The sequence below is a fragment of the Aphelocoma coerulescens genome, chromosome 8, assembly GCF_041296385.1.
Source record: "Aphelocoma coerulescens isolate FSJ_1873_10779 chromosome 8, UR_Acoe_1.0, whole genome shotgun sequence".
Classification (NCBI taxonomy): Eukaryota; Metazoa; Chordata; class Aves; order Passeriformes; family Corvidae; genus Aphelocoma; species Aphelocoma coerulescens.
The window spans coordinates 28957448-28977019 of record NC_091022.1 but is presented as its reverse complement, the minus strand read 5'-3'; the positions used below and the strand labels follow the sequence as shown (position 1 = coordinate 28977019).

The 19572-nt window shown below is 48.7% G+C and overlaps 1 protein-coding gene across 1 annotated transcript in view; it reads left to right on the top strand.

Moving 5' to 3' along the window:
* Positions 1-19572, top strand: part of PLPP3 (phospholipid phosphatase 3) — a 42484-nt gene that overhangs the window by 21952 nt on the left and 960 nt on the right. Inside the window, exons 2-5 of the mRNA XM_069023489.1 lie at positions 2568-2725; positions 7321-7604; positions 8602-8659; positions 15831-16007. Coding sequence (XP_068879590.1) covers positions 2568-2725; positions 7321-7604; positions 8602-8659; positions 15831-16007 — 677 coding nt within the window. The remainder of the gene's footprint in view (positions 1-2567; positions 2726-7320; positions 7605-8601; positions 8660-15830; positions 16008-19572) is intronic.

Here is a 19572-nt window from a genome sequence, read left to right as displayed (position 1 = left end):
TTCAGTTATAGGGAGTGTGTTTATGTTTCTCATGTTAAAAAAAAGAGGAAGGGAAAAAAAAAAAGGGAATCTGAGGTTAGTGTTTTGCTGGAAAAATATCAAGACTTGATTGGCAATATCCCACTAAACCACAAGTTTGTAGGAGAGAAAACAAACCCGTCGGATTTTCCAAACTATGCCTATGTGCTTTATGAAAATGTGTCCCATATAGGTCACTTATGCTCTTATTATAGCTGTGGCAAGTGTACATATAATTGAGACATGGAAATACTACCCCATGCAGCTCAACGAATGAAGGGAAAACAAATCTTTATTATTCCTGGGTTCACAGAATATATAGGAACACTATTGTCCTTTTTTTTTAATCTTTTTTTTTTTTAATTTATTTTTTTTTTAGGGCCGGTTTTAGCTTTCAGATGTATTTTATTGTCTGTGGGAACATGTGTTTTACAGACCTGTCATGTGAAAGCCATTAACAAGAGGAACTGGAGGAATAACAATGAGCCACGTAACCGTGGTGTGTCTACTCCCCGAGTTCAACCCTGCGCCGCCGCTCCGGGCGCGCGCGAAACCGGATCGCGCCCAGCGACCGTAGCGCTTCTCCCCCTGCCATTTCTCCTTGGGAAACCTAAGGATTTTTTAAGTGGCCTATTAAAATGGGGTTGCTGGCACCAGAGGCAGGCTTTTGGGGCCAAGCTGGCTGGGCATCAAAACGGTTAAATCGTGGAATGAGGATCAGCTGGATTCACACGAGATGTCCGATTTTATTTACCAAATCTGAGCAGTTCTGAAACTGTTCCTCGCTCGTTCACACGTGGTGGAAACTGTCCCGCCTTGCCAAGCAACTTGGGGCCCAGAACTTGCAATTAACCCATTTCCAGGGTTTTTAGAGAGGATCTGAAAGGGGTCCTGAGCAGTGGCCTACGCCACTACTGGGTACTTGAAAATTTTACTTCAGTACGTGTTGTCCCTGCTCACGGGTTATGGAGTTCTTTCTTAAGAGTAACAAAACCCTGTAGTAATCCTGGCTTAGGGAAACCCATTAACATATAGGAAAAGGAGCCAAAGTGGATTGCACAAAGTGAAATCTAGAGAGTGGTTCATGTGGAGAACATGGGGAACATTATTTTGATGACACTTCTGAACAACATGGATGGTGGCCTTGCTAATCACATCTAGCAGATGGTGCTCACTACAGATGTACTGTGGACAGCTTTGGGTCAGACCCAACAGCGCTTCATTTTTTATTTGTTATTTTTATTCATTTTAGAAGGAAAAACCCTCTGATGTCTTTGACTTCTAGCTATGTAAACAAACCCACAGATACTTAAGCAAGTTAGTGGTCGACAAGTATTCCCTAATGCCTTCTGTAGGATCTGGGTGTGAGACCTGTTGTCTTGGCTCAAGGACAGCTGGAACCACTGTGCATTTGTTTTTCCCCTTACCTGGGTTTCGCTCTGCAAGTGGGAGGAGGGTTTCCTGTACCTTGTGGCTTGTGATTTACTGTGAACATGGGTTTCAGGGAATTTGGGGCTTGTTTTTGTGGGGATGTAGTGCTCGTCTCGGTGATGGGCTTAACAGCAAAGATGGATGGGGAAACTGAGGCGAAGGGAAGGAGGGTGCCCTGTCCAAAGTGACATTGTGTCTGGGAAACACCCTTCTAGGTTTGAGGCAGTGCTGTGTTTCTCTGAAAAACTTACAAAAACATGGATTTACGGACACACTGCAATTTCCAGGTGTCTCCTCCATACTTTGGGTCCTGACCCACGTTCTTGAGCAGATCTGCTCCATGCCTGGTGCAAAGATCCAGCCAAGGTGTGCAGACACGGGAATCCCGAGCAGAGGGTTCACAGATAGTATTTAAACCCCAGATTTCACGTGGCTTTATTGTGATTGAAGGTGAACAGGCTCTGTTGGGAGTCCACCGGCTTTTGTGGATGGGCTGGTCCTTGCATGGATGGGTGTTCCACAGCTGCTCAAAGCACATGATTGTTGCATTAGTGGGTACAAACACTCTCAGCAAGCTGTCAATACACCCTGTAAATACAAAGAGGAGTGAGTCCAGGAAGGCTTCAAAGGCAGGGAAGTGACGGGGATGGAGAGTAGCTGGGCTGGCCAGGTAGGAGAGAAGCCCTGCAGATACTCGATCCTGCCATGTTTGTTTGCTCAGCTCTGGGCTGCTCTGCCTGGGGCACTCGGAAGAACATCGGGCCCTCCCCGGAGAAAAGTGCCAGATTGGTTTTCATGGCCTTTTGCAGAGGGATTGCTCCAGGGGTCTGTTCCTGTAAGTTAATATTTGCAGCGCACAGGGCTTAACTGGAACCAGGCTGCACAGACATCTGATAACCATAACAGAGGAGATGCTTTTTCCCTGCAAGACCAGCTTGGAAAAACAAATCCCAATGCTATTCCCTTTGGAAAGATAGCTATATGAAAAGAAAAGCACCAGGAGCAGTGATGAATGGTTTGCAAGGGGTTTTCTAGTTGAGTCTTGGGGTTTTTTTTCGAGCTGCTTGTGTTTGCCTGTATTGCTGATGGGTTTGGTTGTTGTCTCCCCTTCTTTGTAGCCGGGTTGCCCTTCCTCATCATCGAGACAAGCACGATCCAACCCTACCAGAGGGGCTTCTACTGCGACGACGACAGCATCAGGTACCCGCAGAAGAACGTGGAGACCATCAACGACGCGGTGCTGTGTGCTGCGGGCATCCTCATCGCCATCCTCGCGGTAAGTCCCGCCTCCAGAACCTCCTCCTCTGTCCCGGTAGAGGTTTTTGGCACCTCCTTGTCTTGCTAATGTGGCCATGGCCAGGCTATCTACCGGGTGCACATCTCCTCTGTGATTGTTTGACTTTTGTAAGCGTGGAGTTGCAAACATTTACAAATGAAAGCTTGTGATGAGAGCAACGAGATTACTCTTGAAGCCTGTAAACAGGCCCAAAGCTGTTTGGGCAAGTCTGTGAGCTTCCCGAGAACTTTTTCACCCTCCAGTAGGAGTTCAGAGTAGAGGCAAAAACACTTGAGTGTCAGTAAAGACTTGGCATGGTTTGTCCCTATTCAAATAACTCTTGGTATTTGCCTGTTTTATAAGGTTTAAAAAACAAAGGATACATCTTTCCAGCTAACCAGTGCCTGGAAAATTTAACAGGTTAGTATTAGGTTTTTAAGAGATTGCATATTACAGCCGTTTTTAAAAGACAATTAAAACCTTCCATGGGGAGCATATTCCCAGAGTCCTCGCTGTAAAAAGTAGCTAATGCCCCACCTTCCCAATGCCTCCTCATTTTCCTTCTCCTCCTTCTCTCCTTTTTCTAGAGCTGTGCTAGGAAATGATTGTACGATAAGAGCTTTATTTGTCAGCCAAAAAGCTGAACCCAGCCCATGAGCTGAGCCTCCTTATGCCAGCGTGTGCCTGGTGTGGGGCAGAGGACAAGAGCTGTCTCCTGGTTGTTGCTTAAACACTTCCAGCTAAGAGGAAATTCCCCTATGAAAAGTACCTACATTTTCCTTCTCACCTGCTGCCAGAACAGCTCAGGTGCTTTCCCAGAGATGCCACCTTCCTCTTGCTCCTTCAGCTGGGAGGGATGGAGATGGAGAGGTCAGGAGCACTTGTTCCCCTTTCATCTTCCCTCCTAGATGGAATGTCGTGGGCAGTAGATATTTTAGGATGGCACAGTGCCTGCTTTGCTAATACCCCATCCTCAGCCTTGCTGCTTTGTGATGTGAATATCTCCATCATTTCCTGACCACATACACTCACTCAGCAAAGTAGGTCCCCAAAACTTCCCTGTCCCTCTGCCCCCTCCCTCCCCACAACAATCCCAAAAGGTGCCAGGCCCCCAGTTCTATAAACATGGCAGAATTTCACCCCGCAGGTGAATGACCCCCGAGTGTGGAAAAGCCATAAAAATGAAATGAAAAAGCCTCTCATTTTCGCATTACTGCCGGAGCTATCGGCACGCCAGCTCCATGCAGAGTGAGCTTCTGATCCCTAATGAGGCGGTGGCAAATACAGGAGTTGGAACAGAAACTGGAAACATAATCAGCTGCCTATGTGATCCATCAACTCTCTACCACGAAATAGCAGGTCAATTAAAAGAGAAAGAAAATCCCCAAAGAATTGGATGTTTCTGCCCTGGTTTCACTGTGCCCACAACAAATGTAACTTAATAAGGTAAATTCAAAAGCTCAGTTATTTGCTGTTGAGTGACACAAATGGCTAACGAGGAACTGAAGCAACAGATTTCTTTGCTATGGCAGCCTGCATGGAAAATTCAAGTCAGCCCGACCTCCTTTTTCAGATGTAACCCAGATACCAGAATTACTGGAGCATAATAGGAATTCCTTCCAAATCCACAAGGCACTGACTCCGCTCCCTTCGCTCACATCGTTTGCCTTTGGAAGGCAGGGCAGTGGTTATGAGGACTTCCAGGGAGCTGGCTTTTGGGGTGAAGCAGCCAAAATTTCACACCCTAGCTTTACGTGGCGTCACAGGCAGCCTAGCCTGGGGTGAAAAGGTCCAGGCCATGTTTTAAGTGGCTTGAGGACACCCAGAGAGTTCGTTAAGTAAACGGCAGAGGCGAGACCTTTGCTTCCATCAGGATGGGAGAGGATATGCATTTGGTTTTAATATCTGTGTATTTACTGACTTCAGGCAAATTTCCATGCAGATGGCACTGGAGAGGCTCGTGCCCCTGGGCTGTGTGCTCTCACATCTCTCCTGACTGCTCTTCATGCTGGAAGGTGGTTGATTTGATGTTGGTGGTCCCTTGGATGGCCAGGCGAAGGTGGCACTCCTCTTCCTGAACCTTGTAGGGGTACCACTGCTGTAGTCCCGTGTCCCCACACCTGATAGGTCTTGAAAGGCTGTGAAAAATTCCTAATGAAATTAATTTTCTAGGTAATCCAAGTTACACAGCTGGATTAGCTGGTTGTTTTACAGTCGAAGGTGATACACTGCAATGTGATTAGCACAGAGAATGTTACACCAAAAGCAAGTGGCTAGAAGAGCTCTAAAAGTAATTATAGGCTAATTGGATTGCTGGTGATACCTTATAATAACAATGAAGTGGGCTTGACAACTGAAAGTCTGCAAAAAGCATTCACAGACAGAAAATTTTGATGTTGGCTTCTCTCTAGTGACCAGCTTTTTAAAATATGTGCACCAGTCCCTGGGAGTTGTGCCCATCCCCACAGAATGGCACGTGTCCCATGTGGATGGCTCGCCAGGAGTGCAAGGCATGAGAAGAGCTTGATATCTTTAAAACTTGTTTTCTTTTCAGGATGTCCTTCCAGTCTGTGCACATCTGTGCTGCATTAGTTTTTCACCGTCCTGCTTTATCTGGGACAGCACTGCCAAAAAATCAAGTTCACCCAATTTTTAGCTTCTCATTAAGTTGATCCATGGCTTTCACTAACTGGGGAGGGTTCCTGGGTACCCAGCAGCATTTTAGTGAGGGAATGAAGGCTCCAATTTACAATCTGCTACATGTGTGCAATTACCCAGACCACCAACGGTGAGAGAAAAATATTAATCCCCAGACTTTTGTTGGTCCCTGTTTAAAATGGTCACATGCCTTTCCCAGGCCAAGAGCCTCAGGTTTGTGTGGATCTGTTTGTGAGTTTGCAGTAATGGCACATCTCCCAGTATCAGATATCATCCTTAATTTGTCTGGCCTTCCCTCTGTGAAAGCCATGAGTTTTGAGCCTCTCAGAGCTCCCCTCCTTGTGAATTTAGGCTTTTGGGGGTGGACCTGCCCTCGTGCAGGAGTCTCTGTGTCCATCCAGGACAACCTCCCTCTGCAGGCCTCACGCCAGTAGATTTCCTGGCTGGCAGCTTGTGCTGGAAAGTGGTCCAAAATGGAGATAAACCATGGTCTTCAGAGACTGTGAGGATTAAAATGATGCTGAAGCCAGTTAGCTGCAGCTCCCTAAACAAGTCTTGATCACTACCAGATTTCCAGGAGGAAATCTCAGCTGTCACATGTAAACCCCAAATGGTGGTGCAGCCACCCAAAGCATTTCTGTGCCTGGTAGCAGAGCCTGCTCTAGCTTGGCATTTATTTTCTGTGATTACAGTTGTATCTCTCTTTGATAAAGCCTGCTTAGCTGCAGTTTCAGCTGCCGTAGGTCAGCCTTTGTTTTTTCAAGCCCTGGTACGAGTGAGTTCAAACAATGATACAGCTTCAACTCTTCTTAGTCTAATTGCCATACTTTTCCAGTTTATTAGTTTCCAAAGGTTGTGCCAAGCTTTTAAAAAAGGTAGGCAGGGGAACCTTGTCTCCTGCTTATGGCTGGCAGGCTGCCACACTGGGAGAAATATTGTTGGCTGCTCCAGAAAGGGATTAACATGAAGGCATTTTTCCTGACAGTTAATTTTACATATCACAATCCCCGTGACTTCAGAGAGACAGGGACAATGGGGCATCCAAAAAAAAAAAGAAAAAAAACCAACCCTGCCCCGATTTATTACTCAGGTATAAAAACACTTAGAGTAATGAATGAAATCCTAAAGCTGTAAATCTGGAGCTTAAAATTTAGGTGTGTAGCGTGACGGAGAACAATTTAAACCTTTGGCTCTTTGGGAGAGGTGAGACATTTGGACTTCATTTCACAGCCTGAGTTTCATTAACCTGCCTTTTCAGAGCCCTGAATGTGAGAAGTTGGGTCCTCTGCTCCCTGACAGTGATTTATGGCAGTATTGTCAAACCTCAGCACCCCTGACACAAGAAAAACATAATCTGCTGCCATGTGATGGCAAGACCCCTTGAAATGCCCCAAAATAGCTGGACTTCGTGGAGGCCTTGAGAGGTCTGAGTTGGGTCTGCTGGCAGCAAGTTTTGGGCCGCAATCTGAAAAGTTTGGGGCTTTCTGTTTCTTCCCCTGTTGTGTTAATGATTTTAAGAGAGGAAGATAAGCAGGCTGTGTGTTTATTTTCCTCCAAAATCAGTTTGATAAGAGGGTAGTGGGTCTGGCTTCTCCTTCCCAACACACACTAATTCTTTATCTGGTTTATGTCAATTTTCTTTTCCCACTCTGCCTGGGGTGTTATTTCACTTTTGTGAAGATATGCCAACATGCTAACCCAAAATCTACCCCTTTTTTGTTTTGTTTACTGGATTTTTCCATAAACCCCATTCCTAGCATTGGGAGGGAAGAGGGGGAGGATGGAGAGACGCTGGCCCATGGGTTCTCCTTCCTCAGTGGAGAAGCAGATTCCTGGTTTGAGATCTCAGAGCTGCCTCAGCCCTGCTTTGACACCCACCCCTGGTTTTGCACAGCGTTTTTCCCCCGTCTAACCTCCCTGTTGTGCTTCCCTCACAGATTATAACGGGAGAGCTCTACCGCATCCACTACCTGAAGGAGAAATCCCGCTCCTTTATCCAGAACCCCTACGTGGCAGCTCTCTACAAGCAAGTGGGCTGCTTTGTTTTCGGCTGTGCCATCAGCCAGTCCTTCACAGACATTGCCAAAGTGTCCGTCGGGCGCTTGCGGCCGCATTTCCTGGCGGTTTGTGACTTGGATTTCTCCACCATCAACTGCGCCAAGGGAGTTTACATCCAGAACTACACCTGCAGGGGAAATGACAGCAGGGTCCAGGAAGCCAGGTGAGAGCCCGTGGCACCAAAGCCGTGGGTTGCTGCCACTAAATGTGTCTGGGGTTTCTCTGTCGGCAATAGAGGACTCAAATCTGAGACTGAGAGTAGGGTTGGATTGGATATTAGGATGGAATTCTTCCCTGTGAGGGTGGTGAGGCACTGGAACAGATTGCCCAGAGAAGCTGTGGATGCCCCATCCCTGGAAGTGTTCAAGGCCAGCTTGGATGGGGGATCTAAACAACCTGGGATAGTGAAAGCTGTCCCTACCCATAGCAGGGGGTGGAGTGAGATTGTCTTTGATGTCCCTTCCAGCACAAACCATTCCAGGATTCTGTGAAATGATGCTTTTTCTGTGAAGGCCATAAATCCACTTTCCAGTGACCAGCAGTTTCCCTTGGGAAGTGTGGCACTCAGCTGAATAACATTTCTTTTCCTTTCTCTTTACTCCTACACTATTGTTTCCCTGAGCTGCTGCTCATTGTGGGAATTCACCCCCAGAGCTGAGCTCATGGTGAGCAGCCTGAGGTGTCCCGTGTGGCAGAGCAGAGCTTCTCCTCAGGAAAGGCTCCACCTCACAGGCAGGGCTGCCAGTGCCTCCCCTTGGAGCTCTAGCACATCTATCAGATGCCCAGTTTTGACTTTTCCAGGGGCACATTCCTCACGCTGCAAAGAAGAGCCCAGAGGAGTTGCTCTCTTCTCATTTCTTCAGGGTTTCCCAGTTATTTGAGGCGAGATGATGAGTTATTGGGCTAGCCTGGAAATAACTGCTGTCCCATGAGTAGGCCAGGAAGGGACAAACAATGTGAGCATCCTGTCCATCCGTTCGCTTTCTGCCTCAGCAGCAAGCAGGGCGGATAACAGGGCTTTCATAACCCAGAGCATTGGGGGTTGTGGGTCCCTCTGGTCTGGCATCCTCAGATACCACAGGCAAGTCACCATATTACAGGGAAAATAATAATATTCAGGATTATCCTGGCTGGTTCTGAGCACCTGCTTTGTTTTGCAGGAAATCCTTCTTCTCCGGGCACGCGTCCTTCTCCCTGTACACCATGCTGTATTTGGTGGTAAGTGACCTCACTGATTGATCCCTTGCCCCCCTGTCCCACATTCCATAGCAGTAATGGCAGGATGAGCATTGGACATGGAAAGTTGGTTGAAAAAAACAAAGAGTCTGAGCTGTTGGTGGGAAGATCCCCCCTCAGCTGCTGTGGTGTTATTTAGGGTGGGGACTCCTGGCGTGATAGCTGAGCTGTGCGTGCAGCTTTGGGATGTGGCCAAGGTGGCAATTAAATCCAAATCCTACTAAATTTGTGGACGACCTGTGCAATTTTGTTCCCCTCACGTTGTGGTTTCCACTGAGGAGAGTTTGGGGCGAGCCAGAACGTTTCATGGATGGAGGGGGAGGATGTGCTGCCACGGCCATGTCAGGAGGTGATGCCTGGCTCCGAAATGTGCCAGCGGAGCAGGTGGAGCAGCCTCTGCCCGCCTGGTTCCAGAGGGGAGGGCTAGGACTTGTTTTCCTTTGTCAGTGAGAAATGGCTCTGCCCTTCCTGTGCCGGGGCTGGGGCCAGGGTGGCTGCCAAGGTGCTTCCTGCCAGGACTGCGGGAGGCAGCACTGCCCACACGGGCTGGACACAGACACAGGGCCTTCTGTGGGGGGCTGCAGAGGATTTTGTGTCTGGTTTTCCTTCGAAAAAGTTACTTAGTTCATAAAAAATCAAGTTTTGTGCTGTTTGTAAGATTTGTGCTCCTCCTCCACCCCCGGTAATCTTGGACTAGCAAGCAGAGGAACAGCACTGATAAAAACATGAAACATGAGCTTTTATCTATGAGCAGTGCACCCCCCCATCCCTTACCCTCTGGGAAGATAAGTGACCACTGCTCCCTCCTGCCTTTTCAGCCTTGGATGCCCCCTCCCTGTGAGCAGCTTCTGTAATTGAATCACTTAGCTTTCCAGGCAGTTGTGGGCAGCATATTAAATTCTTTCTTTGTTTTCCCTTTTATTTTGTTCTTGGAAAACTTTTGGATTTCTGCAGTGAACGTTTTGGCTGTTTCCTCCCAGCTGTATTAGAATGAAGAGCTGCTTTGGTGATGCTTCACAGGAGGCTCAGCCCATCGTAAAACTCTCTGAGCTGAGTTTGGAAGCCATCACTCACATGGGCAGACATTTATTTCTGGGGAGCTCTGTGGGCAGTTGGATAAGTCAGCCCTGAGGTGCTTCTGAGCCCAGCATCTGGGAGCAGCAAGGACTGCCAGTCCCTATTAAGTTGGGGATGGTTTCTCTACCGGGGCTTAACCCATTTTCTGCAGGGTGCTGGACAAACTTTTTTTTTTTTCCCATGTGTTTTTCTAAAATTCCGGCTGTTGTGGAGCAGGTGGGAGACAAATGGGTCTACAGTGATTGGGGGGCTGGTGACAGAGACCCCAAAACTGCAGAGTGCATTCCAAGTTCCCACAGAATGCATGGGAAACCTGCATGCCTGATTTCCCAGTGCTGCTTTGCACCAATGCCTGCTGCCTGATGTTCTTTCTGACTTTGCAGCAGGCTTTAGAAGTGGTGTTCAGCTCCTGTGGGATGCTTTGGAGCACAGAGGTGCCTCTGGTCTCTCTTTGCTGCCCTTCCCTGTCCCCATATAGGAACAATTGAGCTGTCAGCACTCACCAGCCTCTCCCCATGACCCCTGACCCAGGACAACAGGCTGCTCCACTTATCCCTCTCTATGGAGGAGACAATCCCTTTATAAAAATTATTTTAATTTTCAACTTGTCCCAAAGCTGTGATAAGGCTGGTAGCAGGCTCTGTCTGACCAGCTGTCCAGGTGCCTTGTGCCTTGAGAAGTCAGGGAAAATTACATCAAGTGTTTGGTGATGAATTGAAGGGAGAAAAAGGCAACTTGAGACAAGACAGGTGAGGCAGTGATCTTAAGGCTCTCTTCCACCTAAATGATTCTGATTCCAGCTTGTCTAACAGCACCCTGCTCTCCATCACTCCAGCTCCCTGGTCACTGCCCGAGCCTGACAGAGAAATCTCACAGAAAAAGGGAGGCAGGAAATCTGACACACTGGAGAGGCCGATAATATCGAAAAATAATTACAAGAAAAAAGAGATTATAGCAAGCCAGAGGGATTTTATTTGGTGCAAGGTAAACCCCACTGTCTTGCCCACCTCAGTGAATGGTTGGGGTTTTGGAAGCCTGGTTAGAAATGTGGTGCAGGAGGTGTTTGATGGATTCAATCAGGAAATCATCTCAGTCAGGACAAAACGGATGCTCCCCTGTTCCTGGGAAGTGAGGGCTGTGCCACAGCAGGTTGCTGCCTACACTTTGGATACCAAGAGTGTGCCAGGGGCCTCTGCAGAGTGGGGGTATCTGTGGGGCTGAGCATGTCCTGCAGAGGTTTGGCAGATCACTCGTGTCCCAAGCGTGTTCCTGATTGAACAATACTTCATATTTCCAGGATAAGTCACTTCCCGTCTTTTCCTGGCGTTCCCTGGCTTCACTCTCAGAGCCCATTCTGAATTAAAATGTTTTCGAGTTCTCTTCACCTGGTAGAGACGGGTGCCAGAAAATTCCAGTCAGTCTATTCAAAAATCCATGGATTCCCACGCATCCAGCAGGGCTTCGCCTGCACCGTGGGGCTGGATTTGTCCAGGTATTTGGTTGGACAGTGCATGAGTGACCACAGCTTTTCCCAGCACAGCAGCAGAGCCCTGTGCTATCCATGGGCTCCTAGCAGGAAAACACCGATAGATGCCAAGCCCTGGAGGGCTTTGAGGGAAAAGTCCCAGGGAAAGGCACTTGCAAGACAGTAAAATCCCCTGGGATTTAGTTCTAAATGCTGAGACTTCAGGGCAAAGTTTCTCGCAGCCTTCTTGTCACCAGGAGTACTCAATTAACATCAGGCCTTTGTATAAAAAATTTAAAAGGGGAAATTACTCTTGGGTAATCCTCTTTGTCTTAATTTTCCTTGCTTTGTTACTCCTTGGCTGAGCTGTAATACATATTTATAGCAGGCTGAGGAAAGGGGAGGTATGGAAGGAACAGCTTATTCCACAGCTGACCCACACCTCTTGGTTTTGTTTCTGTGGATGTGGGGGAGTCTTTGCAGGGAGCAAAGGGGATTCTTTCTACTCCTCGAGCATGTGAGATCATAATGCTGATTTATTTGCAGCATGAAGTTGCCTGAAATCACATGAAGAGTGCAGAAGAGCTAAATTTAAATATCAGAAAAGCAGAATTAATATCCTTCAGCAATGTTGGCTGATTCTGGATAATATGCAAGCAAAGCTTGTGTATTTGTGTCAGTGGGTGATCCAGAAGACTTCAGAATGGGTTGTGGTGTGTTCCACTGATGTAAATGAAAAATGAGAGATGTTGCTGGGTTTGTGTGTCAGAAGGAGTGTGAGGTTTCTTCCTGGAGCTCCTTGCTGCGGGGTGGAGAAGGTGCCCTGGTGCAGCTAAGGAGTGATGTGCCCTTGTGAAGGAACCTCTGTGGTGGCTGTGGACTAGGAGTTGAGTTCAGTGGTGACCTAAGGAAATGAATAAATTGGAATTACATCAGAGGCCAAGGCTGAGGCGTGAACTGAGCTGCTGAGCTGCTGGGGATATTTCTGATGGGGTGAGAGGGTGCTGTGCACTCAGCAGAGGCAGGGAAGAGGCAAACAATGCATGCTGAGAGGTGCTGAGAGGTCTTTTCCCATCTCCTGTCCTTCCTTTCTGTCCAGCTTGGTGCTAAAAGCCAAGTTCTGCATTCCCCAGCCTCCAGCTGGCTTTGTCCAGCCAGGGCAGTCCGTTACACTGGAGTGAGTTTGGGCTGGGGAAGTTTTGGCCCTGTAGCACTTTGGGTACCACTCTGCTTGCAGATGGGGCTGGAGAAGGAGGTCACTTCAGGTCAGACAGCCAGGAACAAGCCCAGCTGTTTCCCAGAAGGAAACTTTAGGTGTGACTAAGGGCTGAGGTTGATGGAGTCCAGCCCTGCGGCGGGGAGAGTGTGAATGGGACAGGGTTTCTGGAGAGCAGAAAGCCCTGGGAGGCTGGAGGTGATGCTCTGAGCCTGTGTCCCCTGCCAGCTCCTCCTCGGTTTGCTCAGAGGCTGTGTGTGGCTGTGGGATGTCCCCAGCAGCACTGTGGAAGTCCCCTGGCACAGGAAGAGTGATGTGACGTCCCTCAAACCATCTGCTTTGTGGTAACTCAGCCTCTGCCAGGAGACAGCGGATGGGAGCTCCAAATAACTCCCACTCTGTGTGATCCCATTCCATCCACCCTTGCTCCTGTTGGTGCTCCTGGTTTTCACTGCCCTGCAATGATCTGTGGTGGAAATAACCCTGGTTGTGGTCTTGCTCTTCCACCCCCTCCCAGGAAGAGCTCCATTCCAGCTCCACATTCCCATCCAAATCTGTCAGCCTGTAGCAGGCAGCATTTCAGATTTGCTCCCAGGAGCAAAAAAACACCGAAACAAAACAACAAAAAACACCTTCATAAGCAGATTTTCAGATAAATTTCCAGGAACTTCCCATTTCTTGGTAATAGCACTAATTCCTGCTTTAGGGAAATTCTGATCCTTTCAGCCTCTGAATTCTACTTTCACTTTTTGACCTTCTCTTATTAACTGGGGTTTTCTTTCATACTGAGGGCAAAGTCTGGAGCACCTCAAGTCTTACCTTGAAAGTATTTAGGGGATCCTGGTGTTTGAGAGCAGCTTTTGTAATACTGCATGTTCATAAAATGCCTGTGGAATATGAGGAGTGCTGTTACCCTCTTTTTTTGTCCTTATGAATGGGGAGTAAGGAGCAACTTTTCCATGGCCTTTATTGTGGCAGTAAAAGGAACTCAGTTGAGATCCTCACACTGGTGTTGCAGTGTCTGAGGGGCACTGTTCAGGTGAGTTTTAGCCCTCCAAGATGTGCAGGTGTGGGTGTGAGTAGGGTGCTGGGGACCTGGGGGACACCTGGCACACCCCATATGGTGCCACACTGCTTTTTACTCCTTTTCCAGGGCTAAAGATTGCACATGAGGGTCACAGTCCAGCTCCAGAAGTGCCTGCTTTATTGTGTCTTCAAACTTGCTATTTGCTTTTTTTTGCTGATTTTTAATTGATACTTTGCACCCTCACCTCTAGATGACCTGTTCAGTCCAGGCTTGTGGGATGGAATGATTTGAGGAGATGCCCAGACTGTGCAAAAGTGACAAATGTCAGATTATCCAGCAGAAAATTTCCTTCTTAAGGGATTTGATGGGACAAAGACACAAGATTAAAATAAGGCATCAGGTTTCAAGACTTCCTGGTAGAACTGAGAGTGATGGTTTATAATACAGAATATTGGAGCTATTTTTGCTCTGCAGCAGCAGCAGCACTGGAACCTGAGTTTTGCACTGTCACTTGGGCTGAGCTGAGGCTCTCAAACATGAAAATAGAATTGTGGAATGGTTTGGGATGGAAGGGACCTTAAAGGTCACCTATTTCCAGTCCCCTGCCATGGGCAGGGACACCTTCCACTAGACCAGGCTGCTCAGAGCTCCATCCAGCCTGGCCTTGGACACTTCCAGGGATGGGGCATCCACAGCTGTATCCTGTCTGCACAGTTGTCCTCTGGGGCAGAAGTTGGGTGCCCAAAGACCACGGCAATGAAAATTATCATCCCAAACTATAGAGAACCAGCCCAGTGGTCCATGTGCTGGGCTGCATCAGCGTGGGCTTGCTGTGGGAGCTGAGACTCAGCCCAAAGCTCTGTGTGCACGAGTTCCTGCACACAGTGGTGTGGGGTGTGGGGTGTGCTCCGTGGGGCTGTGGCTCTGTTCCCAGGCTTGGGCTGGTTTGCAGATATATTCCCCAGAATCACCATGTGAATTAGCCAGCACTGAGCTGTTTTGGTGCTGCTCCCTTCCATGTTAATTGGCTAACAATCTGGATAATTTGGAGCATCTGCTCCATTCAGATGAAGCGATGTTTCGTTTCTTCAGAAGAGCCCAGTGTGTGTTCTTTCCAAAAAGGGGTAAATACAATGTTTGTGCAACAGCCAAACATACTAAATTGGCCAAAATGATGCTTCCCTCTTATCAGCTTCCCAATTAGTTCTGCTTTTATAGGTCATTTTATGCTTTTATGTTGTCATTAAGTTGTTTGTGGTTTCAGGGAACCCAGCGAAAGCTTCATTCCCTTTCACATCAAGGCAGTGCAAACTGCTCTGGATGTGTTAAAGGGCTCATAAATGGGGAGTAAACCCCTTTCCAGCCCTCTGATGTAGCAGAGCCCCTTGCAGGACACTGGGTCTGACTCCAGTGCTTCATTTAGGAGCAGGCAGAGCAGAGCTGGGGGGCTGAGCCCACGGGCAGTGGGGCTGAGCAGCATTTGCCACGCACTCTCACACCCTCTGCTCCCCAAGCCTGGAGGCTGCTGTGGCGTCCCTCCCTCCCCACAGCCTTCCTCCCTGCACTCATCCACGGGCAGGAGTTGCTGTTTTCCTGCCCTCTCTTCCCGCCCAGCTTCCCGGTTCCCACAGGAACCGGCCGTGCCCGGCAGCCAGAACGGAAACGGGCCTGAGATAGTCACGGCAGGGCTACAATGTCTGCTTGACATCACCTCAGCATCGTGTTTTTGGGCTGAGCCAGGGCCTTGCTTGTCATTCCCACCCAGTGAGGGAATTCCCAGGCCGTGGAGTGGGGCAGCTGCTCCCTGCTTTCCTGCAAACCCCGGGGTTCGGGCTGGGAGACGTGGTGGTAATGTTAGAGGGTGGCATTGTGCATGTTGTCAGTGGCTGTGGCCATGTCTGGGAGTTCTTGGGGTGGCTCAGAAGGTTAAGCATGCTGCATTGACTCTTCTTTTTCCTCTGAGAGATGCTGTGAGTCCTAAATACCCCAGATTTGGGACCTTGTTTTTGTTATGCGCTAAATAATGCTGCGGAGGAATTTCTTTACTCGGACGTGGTGCTGTGTGGAGGCTGAAGCAGAGCTGGGATGCAGGGGGTCCCAATCCCCTGGTGTGGGCTCACTGAGGGGGGGCTATGCCCATCCACCACTGTCCTCTTCCTCTCCATGGGTTAAAAACCCCTCCAGAGCCCACACATGTGCAAGGAGCATCCTTCATCCTTCCTCTTTGACAACTCCCCTTCCTTGAGCCACAGGGCCGTGGCTGCCCCACAGCTTCCCCCACAGAGCAGTTGCTGCTGCATTTTGGACAAATTAACCCAACCTTTTTTTTTTGTTTGTTTGTTTTGTTTGTTTCCCTCTCTTCCCACAGTTTTATCTGCAGGCCAGATTCACGTGGAAGGGAGCCCGCCTGCTCCGTCCCCTGCTGCAGTTCACCCTCATCATGATGGCGTTTTACACCGGCCTGTCCCGCGTGTCGGACCACAAGCACCACCCCACCGACGTGCTGGCAGGCTTTGCACAGGGAGCCCTGGTGGCTTACTGCGTGGTGAGTGTGGAAAACAGGGCAGGAACGGCACTGGGAGTGCTGGGAGGGTCCTGTGGGAATAGCAGTGCCTTTGCAATGCACCAGTTCAGCTCAGGCGATTCCGTGTTACAGCTGGGGGTGTGGTGGGAAGCGCTGTGCTGCGGAGGCTTGGTCCAGGCAGCTCGGGGCACTGGAAAGATGTTCAGTCAAGGGAGAGTATTTCCCTGTCCACCAGCAGCTTTGGCTTCTCCAGCTGTTCTCAGTTAGGCTCCTTAGCAAAGTTTTCCACCAGGAGATGAGCAGAGAGTCTGGGGTGGTTGGGATTATGGCTGTTCCCCACACAATCCATCCGAAAACTGGTGGCAGCCCGATGAGGGGAGGCAGATTTTCATGGAGGAAAAGGGCTTTTGAGAAAGTGCCCAACAAAAGCTGTGCCCACTTCTCTTCAGCTGCTGGGCTGGTTCTCGTGCCACTTGCTCTCCAAAGGGTGACCTGATTACAAACTCGAAGTGACACATGAAGATGTTTTAAGTTGCCAGGATGGGGGGCACCAGGTCAGGCAGCTGCCTCAGATAGACACAAAGGAACTGGGGGCTGTGGTGGTTTCTGTGCCTGTGTGAACTCCTGAAAGCAAGATTTTAACAACTCACCACTTTTTGTGGGTTTTTGTTGTTGTTGTTGTTGTTGTTTTGTTTGGTTTTTTTTAACTGTTTTAAAAGTAAATCAGCCTTGGGAACAAGGAGTTAAGTTCACCAATATTACATTTTGCAGGGAGAGAAAAGACGTTATTTATGTACTTCCCACTCGTTGATAATATTCCAAAGCCAAAACAGAAATGTCATTGTTGGGACGTTTTCATGGAGTGGTATTAACTCTGTGAGCAGTAGCTGTTGGGTTTTGCCATTGCCTGGTGCCGATGTCCCATGCAGGGCCAGCAGACCCAGAGGGGAAGGTGGGAGAAGTGTGCGTGTCCTTATGCTGAGAAGTGGGATAACAGCCCTAGGGAAGAGGAGTGGGGACCAGACAATCCATCCCTGGATCCCAGCAGTGATTCCAGAAGGACAACAGCTCTCCAGATGCTTGGGATGGGTGTCCGGATGCTTCCTGGCTGGGACGAGCAGCAGGCCTGGCTGTGCCCTCCCAGCCCTCTGGCAGCTGGAAGCTGTGCTGGGGAGGGGAGGCTGTGGCAGGGCTGGGATAGTTTTCCTGTGTCGTAGGAAGCAGCTGCCTGGAGTTTCCCAGGCAGGCTTGGGTTTGCCTGCGAGCCTGGGCAGCCTGAGCTGCTGTCCCAGCCCGCTGGTGGAAGGGGCATTTGTCTCCAAACGCTTTGCAGGAAGGGCTCCATGACCTGGAACATCTCGGGACATAGCTTAAGGCTCAGGGCAGGGTGTGAATCCAGCCCTTGTCCCATCCCCTCAGCCTGCAGAGAACCACCAGTGTGCTGTTCTCCAGAACCTGGCTTTGCTGGTGGAGCCTTTGCCTAGGAGGGCCTGACAGACTTTACTCCGTTTTGGGAGGTGGCAGCAAGGGACAAGAGGAAGAGTCATCCCAAAACACCCTGGAAGTTTGCACTGGAGGAGCAGTTCAGCAGCTTCTGGCTGCAATTCCTGGGATGTCCTGGGGGTTCTTGCCCAGCTCTCCCACACAGGCTGCTCTGAAACAGAGGGAAGGACCTGGAGACTCATCACCTCCAAGCCTGGGTGCTCCCAGCCACCCCTTCCCCCAGCAAAGCCTTCAGGGTCCACCCTGGTGATAGTCAAGAGCTGTAAAAACACCAGTTATCAGGCCGTAATTTTCAGTAGAAACCAGTTGTGGATTTCATCTCCGAAGGCTGCCCAAGCTTAAACCCAGGTCATGCTGCAGCAGACACGTTTGTCTTTCAGTGCCTGAAATAACAAGCAGAAGACATTAATGTCAAGCACTTCCAGCTGATGAAACATTCAGACTTGGACCCAGGCTGAAATACGATGAGGATTTCTCAAATAGAAATAGTTTTTATGCGCCTTGTAGGCAGCTTGCTGTGTGTTGTGTGGTTTATGTCTCATCTGAGGGAGAGGGAAGAGGGGAGATGTCAGAAGGACATGCTCCCAGTGTTGCTCTGGTTAGCTTAGATGAGTTGTTTTAACCTCTCTGTATAGGATTAAAAATTGCTTTAATATAATGAAAAGTAATAGGAATTGCTGAGTGGGAATGTAAGATATGGCTTAAAATAGGCACTCAGTCTTCTCCCATCAAGTTTTCTTTATGGGTGGAGAGCACCTTCTACAGGAAATGGAGCTAATCCAAGTGAAAAACTTAGCACGTTTATTAGTCCTTTTTTGTGTTAAACAGTTCAAGCATTAGGAGGATTTAACACACTTTTAACCCCCAAAGATCACATTTCATTATTCCTATAAATGTTTATATAACCTCCAGCCATGTTAAAGTGAAATACAGTTTAAAGAGAAATGAAACCTCTTAACCAGTCTCTGAATGAAACCCTGAAAAGCAGCACAGTAAAAGCTGAAATACCCAGGATGAAAAAGCTGAAATACCCAGGATGACACTCCATCATAACTCATTCCTGTCAAAAGACCAGGCTCAAAGCAATCCCCATATGCTTCTTGCACTCAGCAATCTCCTCCCCTAAATTGATTTGTCATGGCTATCTTGGTGCAGAAGCTGGACACCTTTTTGATTGAATCCAGCTCTCAGAGGTGGACACATGAGTGAGATGGCACCAGAAGTGCTCCAAACCAGACAAATGGGGGGTTTACAGTCATTAACAACCCAAAAGAAAACCAGTGCCAGAGCAGTTCAATGTGTTTTTACACTGTGATGCTCCAGCAAGGGGCCAGACTCCAACTTGTGATCCTCAGGAGCATCAGCTGGATCCTGTTATTTACCCAAAGGTACACATGCTGCCACTTGGATGCCCTGTAAACAACTTTATCAGCTCTGTTACACAACCAAACAGCCAGCCACCAGCACATTCACCAAGAAAAGACCTGTTTCATAAATCTGCTCCTTCTCTGCTTTTCCACAAAGTAATAAAAGCAGAGCTCAGCTTCCTGCATCCCTGGTTACAATTGCAGGAGTAAATTGCTGCTTACAGCAGCTTCGCTGTCTGCCCAGCTTGAGCCTCATCTGCTGTGCAGATAGGGGCTTGCAAAAGTTATTTCCAAGGACAACTTGACCTACTGCACACTGCTCTGGGTAGCTAGAAAATGTGGGGCTAGATGCAGGTGGGGCAAACCTTTGCTTCCTCCCTGTGTTGCCCAGCCTGGAAATAGTAATCTAATGTTATTCCTTGAGCACCTTGGAATTATTTTTTCCCCTGATTTATCTGGGTGCTTAAATGTTGCATTTGAGTACTGTGGGAGAAAACCCAAATATACTGCTGATTCCTACAGCCATGTGCTGCTCATCCTGGGATTTCAGCTCAGCAAACCCATGGCTTTAGTCCAGATTATTGGGGTTTAAGGATTTCTGGGGTGAGCTGTCACATTTGGGCAGTCGGTGGCAGGACGGAAGTTTGGGGCTGTGGTGCTAGGTGACAAAATGTTGAATCCTTGCCACTTCTTGCTTCCTCCAGAGGATCTGACTC